At 33.1% G+C, this 27,282-nt stretch overlaps 2 protein-coding genes and 1 pseudogene across 2 annotated transcripts; all 3 read right to left on the reverse strand.

The window, feature by feature from the left end:
• Positions 1-3,077: 3,077 nt before the first annotated feature.
• On the reverse strand, positions 3,078-4,240 carry LOC120176449 (probable E3 ubiquitin-protein ligase RHC2A). Its single transcript, XM_039182878.1, has 2 exons — positions 3,984-4,240; positions 3,078-3,949 (listed from the first exon to the last, which is right to left on the reverse strand). Exons 1-2 carry the CDS (start codon positions 4,154-4,156, stop codon positions 3,097-3,099), a joined length of 1,026 nt encoding a protein of 341 aa, XP_039038809.1. The 5' UTR covers positions 4,157-4,240; the 3' UTR covers positions 3,078-3,096.
• A 5,757-nt stretch (positions 4,241-9,997) lies between these two features.
• Positions 9,998-11,718, reverse strand: LOC120176461 (annotated as a pseudogene).
• Positions 11,719-25,731: 14,013 nt separating this feature from the next.
• LOC120176497 (thaumatin-like protein) lies at positions 25,732-27,027 on the reverse strand. The gene is made up of 3 exons (XM_039182928.1): positions 26,874-27,027; positions 26,584-26,796; positions 25,732-26,296 (listed from the first exon to the last, which is right to left on the reverse strand). The coding sequence occupies exons 1-3, from the start codon at positions 26,938-26,940 to the stop codon at positions 25,836-25,838; spliced, it is 741 nt and encodes a 246-aa protein (XP_039038859.1). The 5' UTR covers positions 26,941-27,027; the 3' UTR covers positions 25,732-25,835.
• Between the last annotated feature and the right edge of the window lie 255 nt (positions 27,028-27,282).

Genomic DNA, 27,282 nt, shown 5'->3' on the forward strand with positions numbered 1-27,282 from the left:
ATTTTTTACTCTTACTTGGATCTCTAGGCATCTTTAGTTGAAATCCATGAAAAAATTTGGCCTTTTTACACAAATATCACCTTAACATAAATTAATTACTTGTTAGGCAATGTTTAAGAATATTTTACAGATCAAACAAATTTTTAAATACTTTCTATAAAATTAATCATATTTTGTTAGTATTTTATTTAATTATTATATTATTTAATTTTTTATTATATTATTTAATTATTTTATTTTTTTACAGTTATAAAATGGAAAGTGGTCATTGAATAATTATATTCGGATTTCTCGGCTTTTAAATTTTCTCTCGGCTATAAATACGCTCTCAACACGTGGATATCTATACTGAAGCGACAATTCTTCTAATTAATACAAAATATGATTAAATTTATAGAAAGTATTTAAAAATTTATTAAATCCGTAAAATATTCTTAAACAGTGCTTAACAAGTAATTAATTTATGTTAAGGTGATATTTGTGTAAAAAAGCCAAATTTTTTCATAAATTCCACTAAAGACGCCTAGAGATCCCAATAAACAATCCAAAAATCTGATTAACCCTGAAGACGCCGAGAGATCCCAAATTTACTGTATAAAATACCCCATTTGGAGAATTAATCGGATGAACACTTTAGTTTGTAAATTAAAAATTCCCTGTAGCATTATATGGGAACTTTGGCCCGATCGGAGGAGGACTTGTCCACATTAAGTTATCATCTTTGGGAAGTTCTTAGGATTTTGGATACTAATTTAAATTACAAGTGTCTTTTGCGCCTAGAGTTTGTAATACTATGGCACATTTGGCTAAGTTGGCTCTCCGTTCTGGAAATACCTTGTGTTTTGACTCGATTTGTCCCGGGATTATTACATATGTTGTATCCAATAATTCTTCTCCTAGTGATACAAGGTCGTAGGTCAAATACAATTAAACTGAATTCTAGATGATTTTCAAATACAATATCAAAATCTATTTGTCCCCTTTGAATTTATTGTGAATTTATATCATACCAACATTATTATTTTTATATATTATAGTAATTACGAAAATTATTAATAATATATTCAAAGATAACAAAGTTCAACAACAGACAGTCTTATTTTCCTTTCAAATATGTTTATCCATTATCTGATTTTCGGTCCAAGTCTGCTTTTTCTGCTTGAGGATCAATTCTTGAATCAAATCCTATTCCCATATAATTCTGGATATTTTGCTTCATATTATTGCATGTTTGTTCTGAGAGGTATATTATATTTTAAATTAAAATTCTAAAGATAATATCAATTTTGTTGACTACGATAAGTGAATTTTGTCGGTTATTAACGATTCATTTCTTCTAATTTGATCAAAGATAATACAATTGACAAGAAAACTACTGTTAACCGGAGAGAGGAGAAAAAAAGATTGTGTCTGGATTGTGAAAAGTTTCAACCCTTTCATCAGTCTTTGTTGGGGATGTTTATAGTAGTTTTTAGTGCGTGTGTCGGTGTAGGATTATTGTGACTATTTATATACTAACAGGCTAGACAAATCTGATTATCATATCTTAGATTACGTTCCGGTAAGTTACATAGACCTATCATAAGTTATCTTTGCATTGTAATTGACTCGAGAGTCGTGCTTGAAGGATACGAGTTCCTTAATAGCTTTGCTAATCGACGAGATTAGTTTAGAGACTCTGATGGGTGAAGATCTGATAGTTTTCGTAGGTCATACCTGTTGGAGACTTAAAAATTTCCAGAGATTATCTTTGAAGGTATACCAATTTTAAATAGACGAAGATTTATCGTATTAAGATTAAAACGAAACGGAGAGAGTTAAATTACTCTCCCAACAAAAACCTAGGTATAAACATGTACAACTTATCATGTGTACAAATTATCATGTGCAATAATTGGAAACTTTGATGCTTTGTAATGAATTGTTGCTTTTGACCATAATGTTCCAAGTTGCCATAACTCTTGGGAACAAGATGAGCAATAATGGATGGAAGAATCAAAGTCATGCATTTGCCATTTACAGTTAAGCCATGAGTGGGAGAGAGATTGGAATCCTCATTTATTTATTTTAGGTTTAATAAAAATTAAATATTTAAATTATATTTTTTTAATTTTTTTATTTTATCAAAATAACTACCACATATTAAATAATTATTGGTTAATAATTTTTTTAAACTACCATTGACAAAATGCATTTGGAGTGTTATTTATATATAAAAACCTCCATTAATTTAATAATTTGACCCTAAATCATAGAATTAGAATATTAAAGTGGGTCCAAAAAGGCTTATTAATTAGTGGTGGAAAATTGCAAAGACAAATCTCTTTATTAAATTCAAAACCGCCCACCTAGACCATGGAATAGGAATCAATCAAGCATTAATCAAAGAGTAAAAATCCAATAATTGTTTGGTTGTTGGACAACACAAAAGCATTCATTTCTCCTTGTTGCATCAATCAACTTCCCTACACAAACAACTCATTCAACCATGTTCCATTAATGCTCACTTCAAATCAATTTGATTCATTGCATGGGTGTTTTTTTTAAAGGCGTCTTGTATGTTATTAATTCAATCAAGCCTACAAAGACGGCTCGAGTCTTCGTTAAAAAACCTTCCTAAATTGAGAAAAAAAGAATATCCCGAATCAATGCCTCACAGAATCACCGGAATCAATTGCATTAGAAGGGGATTGTAACAAAATGCAACATAGTTGTGACAAACTTCTTATAATATATCGAGTGATTTCAATAGTTAAATAGAATATCGTCTTTATAAAAGTTTCAAATTCAAACAGATGTATCTACAAAGTATACATGCGTTACAAAATTCGAAGTCGAAACAAGGAACTATATAGGTAACAAAAGGCTATCCATTCATGTGAGAAACAAGAATATATGATATAGTACTTGTAGAAAAAAATAAAAAATAGAGAACTAAATGAAATAAAATGAAGAAGAAAACTAAAGAAAAGTTTACCCTTTTCAATGGCTTCCATGGAGTATGAACAATATCTCAATTCATGAATTCTTCAAGTTCTTGAAAACCCCATTTCAATTTTTTTCCTTAATATACATACAGATAATCTGGGTTTGAAATTACCTTGAAATCGACCTAGAATTGGAAGAATTTGACCCACTAAAACAGCCCAATAAGCTCCTAAAAGTTCTTCTGAAAACCCCTCTTCTTTCCCTTCCTCTACTGCTTCGATTCCCCCATGAAACCCTGCGTGTAAGCCCGCCGCCGCTGAAACCACCGTCAACCTCCGTATAAACCACCGGGAAATCTCTATTCTCTCCACCGCCTCCTCTTATTCCTCCTGAAAACCTCCCCACGGCGAACCCTCCGCCGGGTAATCTCCAAATAGTCAACCCCAGCGGAACCTCCTCAGAGGGATTCGAATACCCGTCACCGGTTACGGATCCTTCTTGGCCATCGGCGACGGGTAATTCGTGGCGGCAAACGGGGCACGAGTTCCGCAATTGAAGCCATGGGAGTATACAGTTTGAATGGTACAAATGATCGCAAGGCATGTTTTTAACTTTGGTGCCGATTTCGAATTGTTCTTTGCAAACGGCGCAACACAGTTCGCCGTGCATATGGGACTCGTTTATTTCAACCGTCGGAATTGCTTCCACCGCCGCTTTCGAAGCCGGCGGCTGCTCGTTACGCCCGGTGTTGTGGATTTCCATCTGCGATAACTGATCGATCAATCGGTCAAAACCCGGATCCCAAAAGAATATCCGACATGCTAGGCGGCAACGGCCGAAGACCCGACCCGGCTCCGTCGTCGTAGTAAATCTCGAATCCTCTCCCATTCTGTTCAACACTCGAATCTCCCCCGGAGCCAGACGAAGGCGAGGCAGAGACGGACGAAACCGCTCCGCCGCGCAACACGATGACGGGATTGAAAGGAGAACGATTGCCGCCATTACGTCGTCCACGGCGGAGAACGGCAGTACTGGGAGTGGGATTTGTCGAATTCGCCGCTGGAGTGAGCCTGTCACTTCCCATGTAGACCGCCCGCCCCACCTCGGGATTGTTACCGATCTCTTCGATGAAACCGCCGCGGCAGTCGGGACAACTGACGGCGTCTTGGTTTAACAGCCGGATGATCCGATTGCAGCGGTAACACCAATACGACGTCGCCATCGCCATTTTTTCCGTTTACAGATCTAAGAAACACACAATTAAGAAAAAGAGTGAAAAAAGGAAAACTAAATATCTAAAAGTGTAAACATTTTTTTTTCAGAAAGAAATGAGGGGAAAGAACAAAACTGAAAGTTTATATAGGGAAACTGCAAGAAAGAAAATTATTGAGTAAAATATGCATTCAGTAACTGAAATATCAATTTTGATTTGTTTTAGTACTTAAACTTTTAATTCCTTCAAAATATACCTAACGTTTAATTTTCATTTCATTTCAATATCCACCAATCCTTAACACATTTAGTACTAAAATTATCAGTTTTAGATCATTTTAGTATCTAAACTTACAAATTTTTCAAAACTTAACGTTAAATTTTGAATAAGAATACTAAAATAAAATAAAAACTAAAGTTTTTAATGATGGGTACTAAATGAAAAATAAATTTTAGATATGCTTTTGAAAAAAAATGAAAGCTAAGATATTAAAACGAATCAAAACTGATAGTTTATATACTAAATACATAGTTTATCCAAAATTATTTAAAAAAGGTATATTTAACAAGAAAAGTCGCGTTAGCGTAGTTCCTAAACTGAAAATTTGTCGCTTACGTGGAACGCTTTAATTGGCTGATTTTTAAACAAATACGGGGATTAAGCACGGAATAAAGGGATTAGTCAAACTAATAGGTTTTGTAATTTCTTTGATAAAATTGTTCTTAGGTATATTTAACAAGAAAAGTCGCGTTAGCGTAGTTCCTAAACTGAAATTTGTCGCTTACGTGGAACGCTTTAATTGGCTGATTTTTAAACAAATACGGGGATTAAGCACGGAATAAAGGGATTAGTCAAACTAATAGGTTTTGTAATTTCTTTGATAAAATTGTTCTTTAAGGATAAGATTTTTACTATTTATGTTAGATTCTTTTTAGGTCAAATGAGTTGGTAAATATTTTAAAGTATTTTATATTTTTAAATAATTTACAAAATAAAACTTTAAAGGGTAAAATATATAAATTATCCCCGACTACATAACATTACTTTATTGAGTATAAAAGAATTACTTGATTATAGAGTATTATTTTGTTAAGTCTTCAAACTATAAAAGTTGTAAAATAATTATTTGATTATTTATATATTTTAAATTTGTTAAAAAATAGAATATATGAATAGTCCGTCTAAGTTAGACGTTAATTTGCTGACTAAAATATGATAAAAGTTATGTCTTCTTCAATTCATTACAGAATAGAGATCATAACAAGTTACTTAATTTGAGTTATAATTAAATTTCAAGTTTTTTGTTATTAGATAGTGTTACTGGATATTAAATTTCAATAATACAGAGCAGAAAAAATATATTCTAAATTAGTTAAGAATAGCGACGTTTGTAAAAAAACACAACTAGACTCACGTTCTTGCGATGTTTTGGGATGAAGCGCCACTAATGGCATACACGTTTGCGACATTTATAGAAAAAAGTCACTATATGTATAGTCAATAGCGACGTTTGTGATAAAAATGTCACTACAAATCACAATATATAACGACATTTGGTGGAATAAATGTCACTAAATACAAAGTAATTTGCGATGTTGATCGACAAACATTGCTATGTATTATGACAATTAACTTGACCTTTAATAGTATTTTATGTTCATGAGCATCAGAAACTATTGCGACATTTCATTTTGCGACGCTTCTTACAATGCTCTTACTAGTGTCGGAATACTTTTTAACAATGCTTAAAAGTACATATAAAATAAAATAAAAACGTTGCTATAGTGACATTTAATAGAGTTCATAATAAAAATAATACATATAATATTTTATGGGTAAACTATGAGGATAGTCCCCTATGTTTATGGTATGTCTGCCTTTGATCGTCAATTTAAAAATTGAGGAGAAATGGTCCCTATCATTATCAACCCATTCGATTTTAGTCCCTCGGCTATTAATTTTCGTTAACCATCTTTTGTTGAAGTCCCTAACATGGCTGAGGGATTAAAATTGAACGAGAGTTAATGGATGAGGGACTAAAATCGAATGGATCGATAACTTTAGAGACTATTCCCCTTAATTTTTAAATTGGTGACCAAAGTCGGTCAGACCGAAAACATAGGGGACTATCTGCATAGTTTACCCTATTTTTATATAATGTCTAAATTATTTAAACCTCTTTAAATTCATATATTGGAAAATATTATACATCTAAATACTTTCAAATCATATATTCATGTATGTTATAACATGAATTATATAAATTAAATTGATACTTAATCAATCAAACAATAATTTTTTACCATTATTTGTAAAGTTAAAAAATACGGTGAAATAGATAATAATATTTATAAATTTATGACGAGATTAGAAAAAAAAATTATTAAGAAAAGATTTAACTTTTGTATTATAAATGACTTAATTATAAAATAAGTGTTCAAACAATACTATTTTTTTAAATAGGTACTCAACCTTTTTTTTGAATTATATAGGTGTCTAACGTTACAAATGTTACCATTTTAGTTTCCCAGACGTAATGACCATTAAAATTTTCGTTAAGTGGTATGAGTCATGCTCTGATAATTTTGATTTTTTAAAATATTATATTTATGAAAAAACTTTATTTTTTTCTAAAGTTACAAAAAAGAACCAAATCCCTAACCGTAACCGTAATCTCCATTGTTGGCCACGGCCGCTATTATTGAAGTCACCCTTGCCATCTCCTCGGTCGTCCATCATCTCCTTTATCATCGTGCGTGTCATTAGATCACTTGAGTGTAGCGAACTCGGGGTTTGAGTTCATTGGAGATGCGATTTTGGGTCGCGATTTTGTTGTTTCTTTCGTCGAAGACACATCGTTTATGGTCGGGTTTGACTTGTCGTAGGGTGGAGGTTTTGGTGGAGGTCCGATCAACATCAAATGTCGAAGACCAGTGTGAGTTTGGGGATTAGAATTATAGTTTTCAAAGTTTTAAGGGTTTTTAAAAGTTTTTTGAAATTTTGAGTTTTTAAAAAAATATAATTTTATTTTAAATAAATTTTTTAAAATTACCAGAAAATTACACCTTGTCACTATCTAACACGTCACCAGCTATCTAATTTTATATTTTATTTTCGTATGTTTTTTGTTTTTTTGTCTCTTTGCTTTAGTCCTTTTGTTTTTGAATAATTGTTTTTAGTCCTTTAAATATTCTTTATATCATTATTAGTCTTTTATTTTAGCTAAATTTATTTTTCTATTACTTAAAAAACAATTGTGATTGACTAAAATTATTATAATGATATTTTATTTTTTATATTTATATACTTTTTAGATGAACCGACTTAAAAATCTTATTTTGAAAAGTAATTTTTGAGAAGAATAAATTAATGTATAAAATTTTATGAAAATAGAATAAAATTAGAGTTATAAAAATAAAATATAATTATGTGTATGTAATTATTAGAATAGTAGCTAAAAAATAATAATAGTTATTATAATTAATAGAGTAGTAGTTAAAAATAATATTTTTTTAATAGTATAATTGAGGTACTTTTGTTACGTTTAATGTAATAGATACATTGATTACTTTTTTTATATATATATATATATATATATATATATATATATATATATATATATATATATATATATATATATATATGTTTAGAATCATTCTTATCCATTGACAAGGCATACAATTAGGGGTGAGCAAAACTCGATTCGACCCGAAAATTCAAAATTTTTGACTCGACTCGAATTGATTTCGAGTTGCAATTTCATAAACTCGACTCGACTCGAAAAAAATTCAAATTCAAATCAAATTGTAAAATGCAACTCGAATAACTCGAATTTTTTAGTAATTAGTGGATTTATTTTCAAGTTTGAGCCGATTCTTTAGACTTTGTATGATATTTATCATGTATGAAAAAATGTGAAGAAAATATATTTGTATTGTATATATGGTTATAAAAAGTCAGTTAAATTGGAATCAAATAATATTATAAATATTTATAATGAAATTTAAACATAAACTCAAAAAATCGACTCGACTCTACTGGAAAAAAGTTCAAATCATATATGAGTTGTAAAATAAAACTCGTCAACTCGAATTACTCGAAATTGTTTTACTTAACTCGACTCAATCGAACACTCACCCCTATATACAATAGAACCGTTTTAACATGATATTTCTAAGAAGAAAAACGCTTTTTTTTTTATCATTGATGTCACTTAATGGGTTCGGGTTTAATTATATATATATATATATTAAACCAAAATATAATTTTTTTACTATTCTTTTTTCCTAATCTGGGGTGATTATAAGAGAATATATGTTCGAAAAGTTTTCAATTATTTGACGATGACTGCTCAAATATCTCAACAGATGACGTGCTCAAACCTGAGATATTTAAGAACAACAATAATCTTTTTAACTACTAAGATCACTTGATTCATGTTTATTTATATTTAATTATTTGACTATTTTTTTTAAATACACCCTAAATATGATAGCTATAAATTATTTATATTTAATTGACTATAATGCATTATACAAAATCAATAAACCATAAAATCTATAAAAAATTAAAAATACTTGAAAACAAATATAAATAATAATGAAAGTTTTTAAAAATACTTGAAAACAAATATAAATAATTTTTTTTATTAATGTATACATTTATATTTTTCAATGCATTAAATAAATATTATAATAAAAAGTGAAGAGTTTTCTTTTTTGAAGAAAAAATGAAGACTTATATATTAATTGATTTTGTTAAAAAAATTCTTGACAACTCAAAGTTATTGCTTGGTGACACGATTTTATATGAAAAAATATTAGGGTAAACTATGTATTTTAATACACAAATTATTAATTTTGGTTTGTTTTAGTACCTAAACTTTTATATTTTTTTTCAAAATCATACCTAACATTTAGTTTTTATTTCATTTTAGTACTCGTTGTTAAAAACCTAACGCGTTTAGTACATAAACTATCAATTTTAGTCTGTTTGAGTACCTAAACTTTCAAAATTATTTCAAAAATCATCCTTAAATTTTGAACGGGTACTAAACTGAAATAAAAAACTAAATTTTAGGTATGATTTTAAAAAAATTAAAGTTTAAATACTAAAATGGATCAAAACTGATCGTTTAGGTACTAAATGCGTAATTTTCCCAAAATATTAAGAAAAATGATAATTTGTCTTGTACCAAACAATAATTTCATTGCTAGTTGAGACAGGATTATATGAGCACCCTTTGCACTTATATTATATTTTCGAGGTGTTTGGACTTAAATTACACGTTTAGTATCTAAACTATCAGTTTTGATCTGTTTTAATACCTAAAATTTTTTAAAAATTTAAAACGTAACGTTAAATTCTGAACGAGATATTAAAATGAAACAAAAACTAAAGACTTTAACGGCGTGTACTAAATTGAAATAAAAATTAAATTTTAGATATGGTTTTGAAAAAAATTGAAAGTTTAGATACTAAAATGGACCAAAATAAATAGTTTAGATACTAAACGTGTAATTGTTTCCTATATTATATTATATTTTTGAAGTTTTTGTGTATTTTTTAAATTTTGAGATTTTATCTTCCAATTCTATTAAGATCTTAAGAACTGATAGCAGGTGATTACAACAAAATAATTTTATTAATAATATTTATTTAAATGAAACAATTATTAACATGTAAACTTATTTAACATTAAATATCCTTACACATTATTCAACAATTCCACAAATGAAAAAAAATAAAAAATTCAACCTTTAATTACAACAACAATGTTAAAGATCAACAACCATTTGGTCTAGTGGGATGAGACACTAGGTCCTTTAAGTAAGGTCATGGGTTCGAATTCTGGCGTTTGCGAATAGAGCAAACTGGGTTGGAAGGGTCGCCCTCGTCTCTGCAGTACCTGATCTGGATTAATCGGTCAATAAATCGAATACCAGTGATTAAATTCAAAAAAATTATTCCAACAAATTAACATAAAAAAGAATTTATATTTTCTTTTGCTTCAATGAAGAAAAGGTTTAAATGTGCCCACCACCTTCTTCACTTGATCAACGAGCGATGTGTATGATACTGTTCCATCATTCCCAGCCAATATCCTGTATTTATCTTTCCTTGTGAAATTTGTGCACTCAAACCCTAACGTGGCGGCCAAAATTCTCTGCACGTAGTTGGCAACGTCGTGCTGGCTTTTCCCCGACGAGCACGTAGCTTCCGGAGATAGTTGGTTCAGGAACGTCACCTCGTAAATCGGTCTAGGGTTCATGAAGAAGAAGATCGGATCCAGAGCTTTCCATCCACGGGCCGTGGTTGCATGGAAAAACCCCACCCTATAATTCATTGCGACCGAGACGATTCGATCGGTTAGTTCGGCAGGGCACTGAACCTTAATTGAAAGGGTTCCCTACAAGTTGTTCCTTCCGGACACACTACTAAGTCACCTTTGGATAATCCGTGTTTGATTTTCTCGGCGTCGACTTCTTTGATTCTCGTTAATCTTACTGTCGGTATAAGTGATAGGATTTCGGTTAATCTCGATATCGAATATGTGACTGCTGGGATTTTTCTCCTGAGCACGGTGGATAAGACCACGGGGTCCATTAAAGTTCTATGTGTGCAAACGAATAGGACTCCGGAGTCGCTACCGGAGACGATGAGCGGTGGAGGTTTGCCTTTGACGATGACTTTGCCACCAAATAAACGGGACACGTAGGGGATCACTTGCATCGGAACCATTATGCCAATCATAATCCGAATGATTGCTAGTACGATGCCCAATGGCATCCATAGGAGGATCAATAGAGTTGTCGAGGGCGTCGGTCGCTTCACGAGACGACCGTCGTGGAAGATTACCGGTAACAGGTGGAGGTGCTGGTGGTCATGGAGGTTTTCCTTGGTAACAAACGGTGGATGCATTTGTTCCTGCATGTTAATAACCTAATTGTTAGTATCTTATAAGATACAAAATGCAATTTATTTAAACACATTGCATGTAATTACGTACTTTGCTTAGAGAGAAGAACCGGAAACTCGATCTAGATCTTCCGAGTCCTAAACTAGGCTAGTCGTCTACAAACAACTTGACGACTCTTCTCGAGATCGAATCAGTATCACCGTTAACGAAGCCCGTAGCAAGCCCGAACCAATTCACGACGAATTCACTTCCGATAACCTCATCGGCTCGTAAATGCTCCTTCACGAACCTTTCCACCATAATCCTAGGCGTTGTCGTGACCACAACTCTTTTATCATACAAACTAAACACTCTCCAAGCCTCCATATCAATATCATCCATGTAAAACTTAGGCTAAACAGCTCTAGACACCGATTCGATCTCCGACACCCGAAGCCCCACCGTCGCGACGAACACCATCAACTTCCACCCGACATTGTCCATTCCCAACACGTCGAGAAACCGGATCACCGGCCAACACAGGAGCAACAAAGCGAACCGGATTAAACCCGAGGCTTCGAATTCCACCAACATGAAGTATGAGAAAGGGTCAGGGTCTTTCATAAGAGTCCCTTCAAGCTCAGAAACAACAGACTCCATAGCCGTCTTTTGCATGCTAAATTTCATATAAAATCTGGGTTTTTTGGTTTGATTGGATCGAGAGAAAATGAAAAGGATTTTGAGAATTTAAGATTACGGATCTGAGGTTTGGATTGAGTAATATCTAATGAAACTGCGAGGCAGTTCATCAGTTTCACAACTACTTGTATTGTATACATTCTTTTGGCCTCCAAAAAGAGTTTGATATATCTGCAAAGAATAAAGGATTATACGCCACGTTACCATACGATATACTGATTACTTAACTTCACCAACTTGGTCAAAATTTATGGACTAGAAAAGCTTTTTTGAAAAGATTTTGATAAAGGTATACTTTTCTCATTAGTCCCTTTACTATGCATAAAATTTTGATTTAGTCCTTATACTCTAACAGGGATGGATGTTGGATTTTTTACATTAGGGGTGCAAACCTTTTAGAAGTTATATCAGACATTTAGATCATAAATATAAAATACAAAGAGAAAAATTAAAGTATATAGAAATTTGAAATTTCGAGGAAGTGTGACTGCCTTCAGCATCCCATTGACCCATCCTTGTACAATTAGATCAAATTTAATCCCTGTTCCTTTTGAATTTGAAAATTTCAGTCCCAAACTAAACGATATTGATGTTGCATATACAACTAAATTAAAGGGACTCTAAATGATCAAATTACAAAAAAAGGAATTTGGCTTAATAAATTTAGCAACTATGTTTGGTCAAATCCGAAATTTTAAATTTTAACAAGTGTAAGGATTAAAGATGACCAAATTAGGGTGCAAAAACTGCTTCACAACTTTTATATAATATAGGGACTAATAACAGAATTTGACCTTTTATAATTACGTCATTGATGTGCACCTAAAATTAATGGAGAGACTGCGGCCATTTGTTTACCCTTGATTAGGTTACTAACTTGTGTTATTTGATTTATATAGTGGATGTTAAAAGTTTTTATATATTAATGTGCCCAAAAAAGTATTGGTATTATATATATATATATATATATATATATATATATATATATATATATATATATATGCATACACGTAGGTAAGATTTTACGTTAGAAAATATAAAACTTTATTAAATATATTAAAAATTTCAAAGATTTAAAACTACAAAATTTTAATAAATGTGAAACCTAGTTATTAAAATAAAATAAAAAAATACTTAAATTATATAATAATTTTTTTTTGAAAATTACGATCGTTTTCGATCCGCTCGATTCTTTGACTATTAAAAGTTATGAAATGATCCTTTGACTATAGAATGTTACTTTGTTAAATCATTCGACCATTAAAAGTTACAAAACAATTGTTTACGTTGGACGTTAACATGATAACTGGGATATGATAGTCATTTGAGATTCTAAGATTAGATTTTATCATATCACAATTAACATGTTAAAGTGTTAGAAATTAAACTTATTTTTAATAAGGAATTAAATGGGTTTCAATTTAACTAACTAAACTTAGGAGTTTAGTTGAGTTAATAAACTAACTTTATTAAATGATGTAACTTTAATTGATATTAAAACCAACTTAGGCTTAAGTTGCAATGCATATTAAATCATATAAATACCTATTGTAACGCACATTACGAGTGTGGAAAATAAAAGAGAATCCTTCTTATAAAGGTTATTCAATTGCTTTTGCTCTCATTTTTTATTTTGAGAGAATCATATATTTTTTATTTTTCAACAAAGTGGTATCCGATCTATATTATGGAGAAACATTCACTTTCATTTCATTATCCTCTTCTTACGAAAGACAACTATGATAGTTGGTCTATTCGTGTGAAAGCAATTATTGGATCACAAGGTGTTTGTGATACTGTTTCTAGCAGGTATGAGTCACCTAAAGATGAAACAACCTTGAATCAAGGCCAAAAAGATACTCTAGAAAAGAATAGGAAGAATGATCAATATGCTCTTTCGATAATCCATCAATGTTTGGATAACTTGACCTTTGAAAAGGTGGTCAATGCAACAACCTCAAAGGAAACATGAGATATTCTTGTGAAGTCCTTTAAAGGAGTAGAGAAAAAGAAAAAGATTTGTCTCTAAACATTACGAAGTGAATTTGAAGCGGAAGAATAAATCGGAGACCATATTTGATTATTTTTTTAGAATGCAAGTTGTTGTTAACCAATTGAAGAGGAATGGAGAAGAAATGCTCGAGATTTGAGTAATTGAAAAGATTCTTTGATCTTTAAATCCAAAATTTTAGCACATTGTTGTTGTTATTTAAGAATCCAAGGGCCTAAAAGCTATGTCCATTTAACAACTAAGTGGTTCACTGCAAGCTCATGAGGAGAGGTTGAGTAGAAGTAAGACTGACTCTATAGAGAAAGTTTTACAAGTGAAGTTGTCCCTTCATTCTAAGGGAGAAACAAGTGAACAATGTGTGGCCAGTTTAAGAGGACATGGATGAAGTAAAGGAAGCAAACAAGGAACAAGGGGTGGTCAAAATTCATTCAAAATAATGAAAAAGGCCAAAACTAATTAAGAGGTTGTAGTCGTGGAAGATGAAACTATGGGAATAAAAGGTATGAAAATCCCATGTACAATGTTACAATTGTCATAAATTCGGTCACTATGCTTCATAATGTTGGGAAAGAAATGAAGAAATAGTTGAAAAGGCAAACCTGATGGAGACCAAAAAAAGGCACCGATGAGGCTACGTTGCTTTTAGCTCTAAAAATGGAGGACCAAGATGATGGTTATTGGTACCTTGATACTGGTGCTAGTAATCACATGTGTGGTGATAAAGAAAAAATTATAACATTAAAAGAGTATTATGGTGAAATCATATTTGGAGATTCTTCCAAAAGTGAAATCAAAGGCAAAGGTATTGTCTTAATTATCCTAAAAACCGGTGACCAGAAATCGAATGCTCTTGTTGAATCTTAAAATTAACACAACCAAGTGTTTGAAGGCTTGTGTAGAAGATTCTTCTTGACTATTGCATATGAGATATGAACATATGAATTTTGGTAGTCTTAAGCCTCTTGGAGAGAAGAAGATAGTCAAAGGTCTTTCCCCCATCAAACATTTAGAGCAACTTTGTAAAGCTTGTGTCCTTGGCAAGTATGCAAGGAAGAGCAACGGTGCCACTCTAACTTACCCATGTAGATTTATGTGGACCCATCAAACCATATTCTCTTAGTAAAAGTAATTATTTCTTACTTTTATTATGATTTTAGCAATAAACCATGGGTATATTTTCTTAAAAAGAAATCTGAAGCTTTTGATGCATTTAAAAGCTTTAAAATAATGGTAAAAAAATCAAAGTGGTTATGCGATCAAAGCGTTGAGGACTGATAGAGGATGTGAATTCACATCAAAAGAGTTCAATGTATTTTACCAGTACCATAGAATTCATCGTCATTTAACAGTTGTTATATCTCCACAAAAAAATGGTGTTTAGAAAGAAAGAATAGAACAATTCTCGATACGGCTAGAAGTATGTTGAAAAGTAAACAAATGCCTAATGAATTTTGGGCATAAGTTATTTCTTGTGCAGTTTATCTTTTTAACAAATGTCCCACTAAGAGTTTGAAGGATAAAACACCTTAAGAAGCTTGGAGCGAAAAAAATCCTAGTGTCTCTCATTTACGAGTCTTTAGGAGTATTGCATATGCTCATATTCCTGAACAAGAGAAATTCAAGCTTGATCATAAAAGTAGGAGACGTGTCTTTATTGGCTATGACTCAAATTTAAAAGGATATAAGTTGTTCCAACCAGATACAAAGAAAATGATTGTCAGTAGAGATGTAGAGTTTGATGAACAAAGTACTTGGGATTGGAATGTTCCAAGAGAAGACTTATATGACTTCTTTATGTACTTTGACACTGAAGATGATGAGATGGATGATCAACCACCCCCACCACCACCACCTCCTACACAAAATTTAACAGAGAATTTTGTACTAGATCCAAATGAAGGAGGAAAAGCTCTAGCTGTTCGAAGATCAACACGGGAGAGGAGATTTTCATAAAGATACAAGGATTATTATTTAGAAAATAATGGTAATCCTTCAATTTCCTGTTTATTTGCAAAAAATAAACCCTTAAATTTTAAAGCAGCTATAAAAGATGAGAAATGAAGACATGCAATGAATGAAGAAATTGATGCTATCAAGAAGAATAAAACTTGGAAGTTATCTACCTTACCTGAAGGGCACAAACCTATCAGCGTAAAGTGGATATTTAAAACAAAGAAATCTACTAATTGAGAAGTAGAGAGGTATAAAGCAAGTCTTGTTGCAAAAGGATACACACAAAAATAAGGTGTAGATTATGATGAGGTATTTGCTCATATTGCTTAAATGGAAAAATCAAATTACTAATTTCTATTGCTGCTCAAAACAAATGGGAAATTCATAAACTTGATGTTAAGTCATCTTTTCTGAATGGTTTCCTTGAAGAAGAAATTTATGTTGAACAACCAGAAGGTTTTATAATTAATGGACAAGAAGATAAAGTCTCAAAGTTGAAGAAGGCTTCGTATGGCCTAAAAAAAACACCGATAGCTTAGAATAGCATAATTGACAAGTATTTCCAAGATAATGGATTTAAAATGTGCACTCATGAGTATGCACTTTATGTTAAAATCCATGAACATGATATTTTACTTGTTTATCTCTACATAGATGATCTCGTTTTCTAAGGGAGCAACTCAACAATGATTGAAGATTTCAAAAAGTGTATGTCGAAAGAAATTGAACTAATTGATTTAGGCTCATGTCTTGTTACTTGGGCCTCGAAGTGAAGCAGACAAATACTGGAATTTTTGTTTCTCAAGAAAACTATTGCAAGAAAGTACTTGAGAAGTTTAACATGCATGGATATAAGCCTCTTAACACCCCAATAGAATATGGAGTGAAGCTTTTGAAATTTGATGAAGGAAATAAAGTAGATCCTACTATGTACAGAAGTCTCATGGGGAGCTTAAGGTACCTAAATTCTACAAGACCTTATATTCTTTTTGCTATTGGACTTGTTTGTCGCTTCATGGAAAATCCTTCATCTTTTCATCTAACATCAACAAAAATAATTCTTTGTTATCTCAAATGTACTCTTAATTATGGCTTGTTTTATGGTTTCTCAAATACATTTGAGCTTGTAGGATATTGTGATAGTGATTTTGGAGGAGATAAAGATGATAGAAAAAACACGAGCGTTATGTATTTTTCATGGGAGATACAACTTTCTCATGGAGTTCTAAGAAGCAACCAATTGTGGCTCTTTATAGTTGTGAAGATGAGTATGTTACTGCTACATCTTATGCTTGTCGTGCTATTTGGCTAGAAAGATTGTTGACTGAAATTCAACTCTCCCAATAAAATGCTACAAAGATTTTGATTGATAACAAGTCTGCTCAAGCTCTTGTAAAGAATCCAGTGTTTCATGATTGAAGCAAACACATAGACACGGTATCACTTTATTCGTGAATGTGTTGAAAAGAAAGAAGTACATCTGGATTACGTAAGTTCTCTTAACCAAGTTGTAGGTATTTTCACCTAGCCCCTGAAGTATGATGTATTATGCAAGTTTCGAAGGTTGTTAGGAGTTGGTAAAAATCAAGTTTAAGGTGATGTTAGAAATTAAACTTATTTTTATTAAGGAATTAAATGGGTTTTAGTTTAATTAATTAAACTTAGGAGTTTAGTTGAGTTAATAAACTTGAGTTTAGTTGAGTTAATAAACATACTTTATTAAATGATGTAAGTTTAATTGATATTAAAAGCAACTTAAGTTTAAGTTGCCATGCATATGAAATCCTATATTTTTTATTCAATTTCCTTTCCTCTCATTTTTATTTTAATAGAATTCATATATTTTTATATTTTCCAACATAAAGTTTAGCTCATAATATTATCGATTTTTTTAATAAAAAAGGACAAGTTTGGAACATAATGAATATTCGGGTGATCATTTTGTAACTTTTAATAGTCGAAGGACTCAACAAAGAAACACTCTATAATCAGAGGACTATTTTGTAACTTTTAATAGTTAAGGGACTTAATAAATCTTTTATTTTATACAAATATAAAAAAGATGAGATTTTGAAACTATGTAAACTTTTGAATTATTTATGAAATTAATTTAACTTTGGATGGACAAGTGGGACTCATGGTGACAAATGGGATTATCAAAATGATTGAATCAAATATATAAAAGAAATTCGAGCATGGACATGTTTTCATCCTAACACATCCACATGTCTTTATGTGTGTGATTAGAAGTTAAAAGGTTTGGTAGGGTATTCTTTAACTTCTTACAATAAACCCCATTAATATTGATTTGTTAGTTATAACAATGTATATATAAATATATGTTAGGGTAAAGTACACAAATGGTCCCCGACAATAGGTTGATGCTTTATTGAGTTTCTTGACTATTAAAAATTACAAAATGATCATTTGACTATAGGGTGTTGCTTTGGTGAGTCCCTTGACTTTTAAAAGTTACAAAATTATCACTTGTCTATTCATATGTTCCAAACTTGTCCTTTTTCGTTAAAAAATTGACGACATTCTGAGTTGAACATTAATCTGCTTACTGTGATATGATAAAATATGATCTCAGAATCTCAAACGACTATCATATCTCAGTCAACATATTAACGTCCATCTTAGACGACCACCACTTTTTTAACAAAAAAAGACGAGTTTGGAATATATGAATAGTCAATTGACCATTTTGTAACTTTTAATTGTCGGGAGACTCAACAAATCAACACCTTACAGTCAGAAAATCATTTTGTAACTTTTAATAGTCATGGTACATAACAATGTAGTACCATACAATCAGGGGACTATTTGTGTACTTTACCCTATATATATGTTAATAGTTACTCTGTGTAGGGTTTGTCTTTGGCATTGGCCCGACCAATGTCGTGGGTGTAGAAAGTCAAAAATAATAAATGGATTGGCACAGAAAATTAGGTGCATAATTTTTTATTATTTTTTTATATGGTCAAATTACAAACTCTAGTCACTAAAATTTAGGGTATTTACAAGATTAAGTCCTTAAGATTTAGCTATAAATACCCTATCTCATTTAGTTTCAAAACCATCCCAAAGCATTCTAGCTTTCTTCCAATACTAGAGAGAATTTAGAGAGTTTCTTGAGAGTTGTTTTCTCCTTTTTTATCAAGAGAGAATTATCATTGTTTTCTCCTTGGTAGATCGAGAGAGGTTGTAATTCCTATTTTCTCATAGTGAAATTCTTCTACCGTTGCCCGTGGTTTTTACCCTATATTATTTAGGGGTTTTCACGTAAATTTTGTGTCTCTTTTTATCTTTATTTTTATTTTCTCAAATTATCAGTTGCGATTTTTCTCTATCCGATAGTCGTCTTCCGCAATAATTGGTATCCGAGCTAGATTAGAGTGTGTAATATATGCTTATTGTCTTTGTGGTTGCCACCAAAAGGTGGATCCTCCAACATAAGAAAGTAAGAAGTTATTACCCATTCTTTGAAGGTTCCAGAGAACTATTCACGATAGTGAAATAGTAGGAGCTATCCGTAAAAGAAGCTATGGCAACAAAATTTGATATTGAAAAGTTCAATGGGAGAAATTTCTCATTGTGGAAATTAAAGATGAAGTCCATCCTGAGGAAAGACGGGTGTCTAGCGGCTATCAGTGAAAGGTCGATGGATTTTGCAGATGTCAACAAATGGATCGAAATGGACGGAAATGCTATGGCAAACTTTCATCTAGCATTAGCAGATGAAGTATTGTCAAGCATCGAGGAGAAAAAGACAGCTAAGGAGATATGGATCATCTCACCAAACTGTACGAGGCCACATCGCTGCACAATAAAAATTTCCTTAAGAGAAAATTGTACACTCTCCATATGTCAGAATCTACTTCAGTGACGGAGCACTTAAATACACTGAACACTTTATTTTCTCAGCTTACATCTTTAAGCTGTAAAATAGGAGAACAAGAACGTGCTGAACTTCTACTTCAAAGTCTACCGGATTCGTATGATCAACTCATCATCAACTTGACAAACAGTAATGTCACCAGTCTAGTCTTCGATGACGTTGCAGCTGCTGTTCTACAAGAAGAAAATTGGCACAAGAACAAAGAAGACAGACAAGTAAATCTGCAACAAGCAGAAGCGTTAACAACGATGACAACGATGAGAGGGAGATCAACAGAATGTGACCAAAGTAACAGTCACAAACATGGTAGATCGAAGTCGAGAAACAAGAAGAATTTAAAGTGCTACAACTGTGGAAAGAAGGGTCACTTGAAGAAGGATTGTTGGAGTCTAAATAAAAACTCCAAACCACAAGGCAATACCGCAAACACTTCAGATGATGGAGATGCTCTATGCTGTGAAGCGTCAACCACCGTGGAAGGCAGAAAAAGATTTGCAGATATATGGCTCATTGATTCAGGAGCAACATATCACATGACCTCAAGAAGAGAATGGTTCCATCATTATGAACCTGTCTCAGGAGGATCTGTGTATAGTTGTAATGATCATGCCTTATAGATCGTTGGCATTGGAACTATCAAATTGAAGATGTATGATGGAACAATTAAAGTTGTTCGAGATGTGCGGCACGTGAAAGGCCTGAAGAAAAATTTATTATCCTACGGATTGTTGGATAATAATGCAAGCAAGATTGAAACACGGAAAGGAATCATGAAGGTGTTCCGTGGAGTGCTTGTGGTGCTGAAAGGCGAAAAGATAGAAGCAAACTTGTACATGTTGAAGGGAGAGACTTTGCTAGAAGCAGAAGCCTCTGTTGCCTCATGTAGTTCAGATTCTGCAATGCTATGGCATCAGAAACTTGGACACATGTCAGAACAAGGAATGAAAGTCCTTGTGGAGCAAAAACTACTTCCAGGCTTAACGAATGTATCACTTACTTTGTGTGAGCATTGCATAACAAGTAAGCAGCGCCGGTTGAAATTCAACACATCAAATTCTAGAGGTAAAAGTGTTCTAGAATTGGTTCACTCTGACGTATGGCAAGCACCAGTTACATCCCTAGGCGGAGCAAAATACTTTGTCTCATTTATTGATGACTACTCCAGGAGATGTTGGGTGTACCCTATTAAAAAGAAGTCAGACGTGTTTTCAACTTTCAAAAACTTCAATGCACGGGTGTAACTTGATTCTGGAAATAAGATCAAGTGTTTCAAAATAGATAATGGAGGAGAATACACAAGCGAAGAATTTGATGACTTTTGTAAGAAAGAAGGCATCAAAAGACAGTTCACAGTGGCAAGCACTCCTCAACAAAATGGAGTGGCAGAGCGGATGAACCGAACCTTGTTAGAAAGAAAAAGAGCAATGTTGAGGGACGCATGCCTAGAAAAATCATTCTGGGCAGAAGCAGTCAATACCGCCTGTTATTTGGTGAATCGAGCTCCATCAACTGCAATAGAGCTGAAGACACCAATGGAGATGTGGACTGGTAAACCAGTTGATTATTCAAACCTCCATGTATTTGAAAGTATTGTGTACGTGATGTACAATGCCCAAGAAATTTCAAAGTTGGATCCAAAATCCAGGAAATACAAATTCTTAGGGTATGCTGATGGTGTAAAGCGGTATCGCTTGTGGGATCCCACTGCCCGCAAAGTGATCATCAGCAGGGATGTTATCTTTGTAGAAGATACATGTGGAAAAAGAGGTTGAACAATGAGATTATTCTGAAGCAGAACCAACACATGATGAACAAGAACCAGAGAGTTCTGAAACTCCAACAACTCGTCAATCAGATCGTGTGAGAAGACGTCCCAATTGGCACTCAGATTATGTTATAGAAGGTAATATTGCATATTGCCTTTTAACAGAGGACGGTGAGCCAGCAACATACCAGGAGGTAATAAACAGCTCAGATGCTTCACTGTGGATGATGGCGATGCAAGAAGAAATTGAAGCCCTTCATAAAAATAATACATGGGACCTTGTGCCACTACCACAAGGAAGGAAGCCAATTGGTAACAAATGGGTCTTCAAAATCAAGCGAAATGGTGACGATCAAGTTGAGAGGTATCGTGCAAGACTGGTGGTCAAAGGATATGCTCAAAAGGAATGTATTGATTTCAATGAAATATTTTCTCCTGTGGTTCGACTAACAACAGTTCGAGTAGTTTTGGCAATGTGTGCTACATTGAACTTACATCTAGAGCAACTAGATGTTAAAATAGCTTTTCTTCATGGAAATCTTGAAGAAGAGATTTATATGCTCCAGCCTGAAGGTTTTGAAGAAGACGAAAAGAAGAACTTGGTTTGCAGGTTGAACAAATCTCTGTACGGTCTAAAGCAGGCGCCGAGGTGTTGGTATAAGAGATTTGATTCCTTCATTATGTGCCTTGGATACAACAGACTTAATGCTGACCCTTGTGCTTATTTCAAGAGGTCTGGTGATAACGATTTTGTTATATTGTTGTTGTATGTGGATGACATGTTGGTTGCAGGACCCAACAAATATCATATTGAAGAATTGAATGCACAACTGGCTAGGGAATTTGAAATGAAGGACTTGGGACCAGCAAACAAGATTCTAGGGATGCAAATTCACCGAGACAGAAGTAAGAGGAAGATCTAGCTTTCACAAAAGAATTACTTGAAGAAAATCTTGTCACGATTTAGCACGCAAGATTGTAAGCCAATTTCTACCCCTCTTCCTATTAACTTCAAATTATCCTCCAGTATTAGTCCTAGCAGTGAAGAAGAGAGGATGGAGATGTCTCGAGTACCGTATGCATCAGCAGTGGGAAGCTTAATGTTCGCTATGATATGCACAAGACCAGACACTACACAAGCAATGGGAGTGGTTAGTCGGTACATGGCGAATCCAGGCAAAGAGCATTGGAATAAAGTAAAAAGGATCCTGAGATACATCAAAGGGACCTCAAATGTTGCATTATGTTACGGAGGATCAAACTTACTAATCAATGGGTATATAGATTCTGACTATGCAGGGGATTTGGATAAAAACAAATCTACTACAGGATATGTGTTCAAAGTTGCTGGTGGAGCTGTAAGCTGGGTTTCAAAATTATAGTCAGTTGTGGCTACATCCACAACAGAGGCAGAATATGTAGCAGCTACACAAGCCAGTAAAGAAGCAATTTGGTTGAAGAAGCTATTGGAGGAGCTTGGGCACAATCAAGAGTATGTCTCTCTGTTTTGTGACAGTCAAAGCGCCTTGCATTTAGCAAGGAATCCAGCATTTCATTCAAGGACAAAGCACATACGAGTTCAGTACCATTTCATTCGTGAAAAGGTGGAAGAAGGGACGATAGATATGCAGAAAATCCATACCAAAGACAACATAACAGATTTCATGACGAAGACGATCAATACTGATAAATTTACTTGGTGTCGATCCTCCTATGGCCTGTCAGAGACGTAAGCAACATGATGGTACAAGGTAGAAAGAATGGTGTGAAGATATGATTGTTCCAATCAAATCTTCAAGTGGGAGATTGTAGAAAGTCAAAAATAATAAACGGGTTGGCACCGAAAATTAGGTGCATAATTTTTTATTATTTTTTTATATGGTCAAATTACAAACTCTAGTCACTAAAATTTAGGGTATTTACAAGATTAAGTCCTTAAGATTTATCTATAAATACCCTATCTTATTTAGCTTCAAAACCATCCCAAAGCATTCTAGCTTTCTTCCAATACTAGAGAGTTTCTTGAGAGTTGTTTTCTCTTTTTTTTTTATCAAGAGAGAATTATCATTGTTTTCTCCTTGGTAGATCGAGAGAGGTTGTAATTCCTATTTTCTCATAGTGAAATTCTTCTACCGTTGCCCGTGGTTTTTTACCCTATATTATTTAGGGGTTTTCCACGTAAATTTGGTGTCTCTTTTTATCTTCATTTTTATTTTCTCAAATTATCAGTTACGATTTTGCTCTATCCAATAGCCGTCTTCCGCAACAGTGGGTTCATATATTTCGTCTTTGTCATGGTAACTTCTTTCATTGAGTTTGTTGTTACTACATGTTTGACTAATCCAAAGGGAAGGTTGCCTAAGTTTAGGTAAGGTTGGTTGGAAAATTGGGATTAAAGTGTACACCAATTTGTTGAAGTATTTTTACATGTGTAGATACTGACATTTTAATTGGAGTGTCATTTTTATATGAGATTTGATCTTTGATGACTACACGTCTTTTTCATTGGTGTTATTCTTTCAGCAAGATTTAACTAATCTTTGATATGGCATGTATGAGTGATATACACGATATCTCACATTTGGGTGTACGTGATGATAAAAGGAAAAGTTATTCTCTCCGAATAATATGAGTTCGAACAATGTTATTTGCACGTGTGGTCAGAGTTCGAACAATGTCGTTTGCACATGTACGTGTGAGTTCGAACAATGTTGTCTGTACATTACTGGGTTGAATGTATTCTTTTCCTCCGTTTAGACTTAGGAAGGTTTTTAACGAGACATTCTTCCTCGGTATGTTATTAATAAAATTCTTATTTGCTGAACCAAAAAAAAAGTTTAACTAAATCTAGGTTTTTCAAAAAAAAAATAGTGTGAAAAATATTTTTATATAATTAACGATACCTAATTTATTGATCTATTAATATGAATTTATGGGAACGTACTACATAATATGCTCAATTTTATTTTAAATATGTAATTTTAAATACAAACTTCAATATTTTATATCTAAACTAGGCCCGTCCCAAAAGATAGGTAAATCCTACACTATCTTTTTAAATAAGGCTCCTAAAATATTTTATAATAAAAAATAATTTATCAAATTTGAAATTATGAGGGATCTATTAGATCTTTTTATTCATCATAGAAAATGATTAAAGATACTGTCAAAATATTAATTTGCAACTTTATCTGTCACTTTCATGTGAACCAAACGGAAAGTTTGTTTTCTCTTTGAACGGAAACGTCATTAGGACACAAAGTTTGTGTACATATAGGGACATACACAAAATTTTATGCTATGAGGCAAATCTCTAAAATTTTTGAAGGGACGGAGTTATAAAATTTCAAAAGAACGAAAACAAAATTTTTAATAGAAAATATAATTCTTTTTAAAAAATATATGATAATTTTAAATTTTAAGAAAATGACTACTTCTATCCGACCACTTCGATCTATCCCTGTACGTGGCCCTTAAATTTAGGCGCTCTATGACGTATCATAAAATAAACATACAATTGGACCGCCTGATCAATCACTTCAACTTAATTTTTGATATCCTAATATTTAATTTTTTTTATAGAGAGAGAGAGAGATCAGGCCTTGGACAAGCATTTTTAGGCCCAGCCCAATCCCAACCTGGATTTAATTTATTATTATTTTATATATTTGAAATATAATTCTCATTAATAAAAAAAGAAATATATTTTTGAATTTGAAACGAGTAAATTAGGGTTTTAAAGATTGAAGGTCGTTATAGGGGCGAGTAAGTAATTTGTCAACGTGATTGTTTAGCGTAACCAAACGCTTTACATTATCGTTCCATTATTCCTAGTAATATATATTAACAACTAGGATGGGTATGAAATCCGAACCCGATGTGTTTCGACCCGATCGGATCTGATCAAGTCGGGTTTTAAAAAAAAAGATCGGGTTCGAGTCAGGTTGGGTTTTTTAATGTAATGTTCGGGTCGGGGTCGGGATTAAGGTGAAAAATAACCGACCCGACCCGAAAAAATATTATTTTATACCTCTATATATTATTTTTTATCCAATTAAATCATTGTTCTTATTGAATAAAAATAATTTTTTTTACTATTTCGGGTCGAGTTAGGTCATGTTTTTAAGTTATATATTGGGTCGAGTTCGGGTCGGGTGAAATCTTGTTTTGGTCGGGTCGGGTCTCGAGTGGAGGACTCTTTGTTCTCATGTCAGGTGGACCAAAAACCTGACTCAACCCGACCCATGCCTATTCCTATTAACAACAAGTGGTTTACTTATAATAAATCGATAACATCAATCAACGATTTGTTACTTTTGAAAAAATCAAAACAATCATAAAATCAATTCAAGAAAATATCATTAAAGTAAAAAATTCAACAATTTGCATATGACAAGTTGACAACGTAATAAAAAGAACTCAAACCACAATAGAAAAAGCCAAATGGCTCACAACAGATGAAACCCATCAATTAGGGGGGCAAAAGGTAATGACATAACGAGGTGCCCTACAAGTTTTAAGACTCGAAGAATCATCAAAGGCATAGCTATAAGCCCTGGGACAGATGGCCTTAAAAAAATGGGCAAAAATGGTGGGTTTACAGCTTTTAGGGTTCCCAAACTCACCGGTGCAGCAATACCTATCGGATTTCGCAGCTAAACATGCACTCTTACACCCAACCACCTTCCCTTCTTTCTTCACCGCCAATGCCTCCGGACAACAAACGTTCAAATCAGCCTCGCATGCGGCGACGCCGCACCCGACACCGCCTCCTATAGGGACCATTGAGACCGGGACGTTGAATCCGTCGACTAAACTCACGTCGTAGTAATGTAAAGCTGACGTCGGACCCCCGAGCGTCATTTCGACGAGGGTCGCCGGTGGTTTCCCTCCAATGCCTTGACATTGTAAAAGGCCGGCGCAGTCACCTGCAGAGACGGACATAAAATTTAAATTTTTTTAAAATTCATGTAAACATTAGTTTAGTTTAATTTATTTAAATTTTCGAATCAAATTTAAATCATCACGTTATTTTCTCAATATATTTACTCCTTTCTTCAATTTATTTTTTAATTTGGGTAAATTACAAGTTTAGTATTTAAATCATTTCTCTTGTTCTTTTTTATACTTAAACTTTCACTTTTTTCAAAATCATCACGTTTACTATTTATCAAATTATATGGTAATTTGAAATTTTTAAAGAACGCGGTTTCACCTGTTTGACATGAACCCTTTCCCGTTTCGTCAAAACAGCAACCTTGTCTAGGCCAGATTCGACCCGACCATCTTTCCGGTAGTTCGAGGGTCGTCTGTTCGCTGCAGGCGAGAGGGAAGCCTCCGTCTCGGATCGCTTCGTGGCCGGCACTGGCAAGGATTCCAGGCCATATGGTTTCTTTGCAGTTGTTTACCAGTATCAATTGAATACCATCTGCCATAAAAAGGTCAATTTTAGTGAAGAAACAAGCAATGTTTATAATAAAAAATTTCTGGGAAAATTTTCAGTACCTGTGGAAACGAAAATGCAAGAGGAGAAGAAGAAGATGAAGATGAAGAGATTTTGAGAGATTTGCATTTTTTTTTGCTTTGAAAATCGATGAAGAAAGTGAAACTGTCTGCTGGTTTTTGCTAAGACCTAGAGAGTTTACGTTAAAGAGTGGGCTGCCTCTTTTTCGCCAGTAAAAGTAAGGATTTAAAAACTTTGAACAACTGCTAAAGATATGGTTACTTTTTCATTACTATAAAATATTCATGTAGGACATATGAGGATATGAATTCGAAAATTTCATCCCGTAAGTCGAATTCAAATTAATTTGAACTTATTTGAAGTATACAAATAGTCTCCCGATCATAGGATACTATTTTATTAAGTTTTTCGGTTATTAAAAATTACAAAATAGTCCTCAGACTAGAGTAT

Source organism: Hibiscus syriacus, unplaced genomic scaffold (genome assembly GCF_006381635.1).
Source record: "Hibiscus syriacus cultivar Baekdansim isolate YM2019G1 unplaced genomic scaffold, ASM638163v2 tig00112249_pilon, whole genome shotgun sequence".
NCBI lineage: Eukaryota > Viridiplantae > Streptophyta > Magnoliopsida > Malvales > Malvaceae > Hibiscus > Hibiscus syriacus.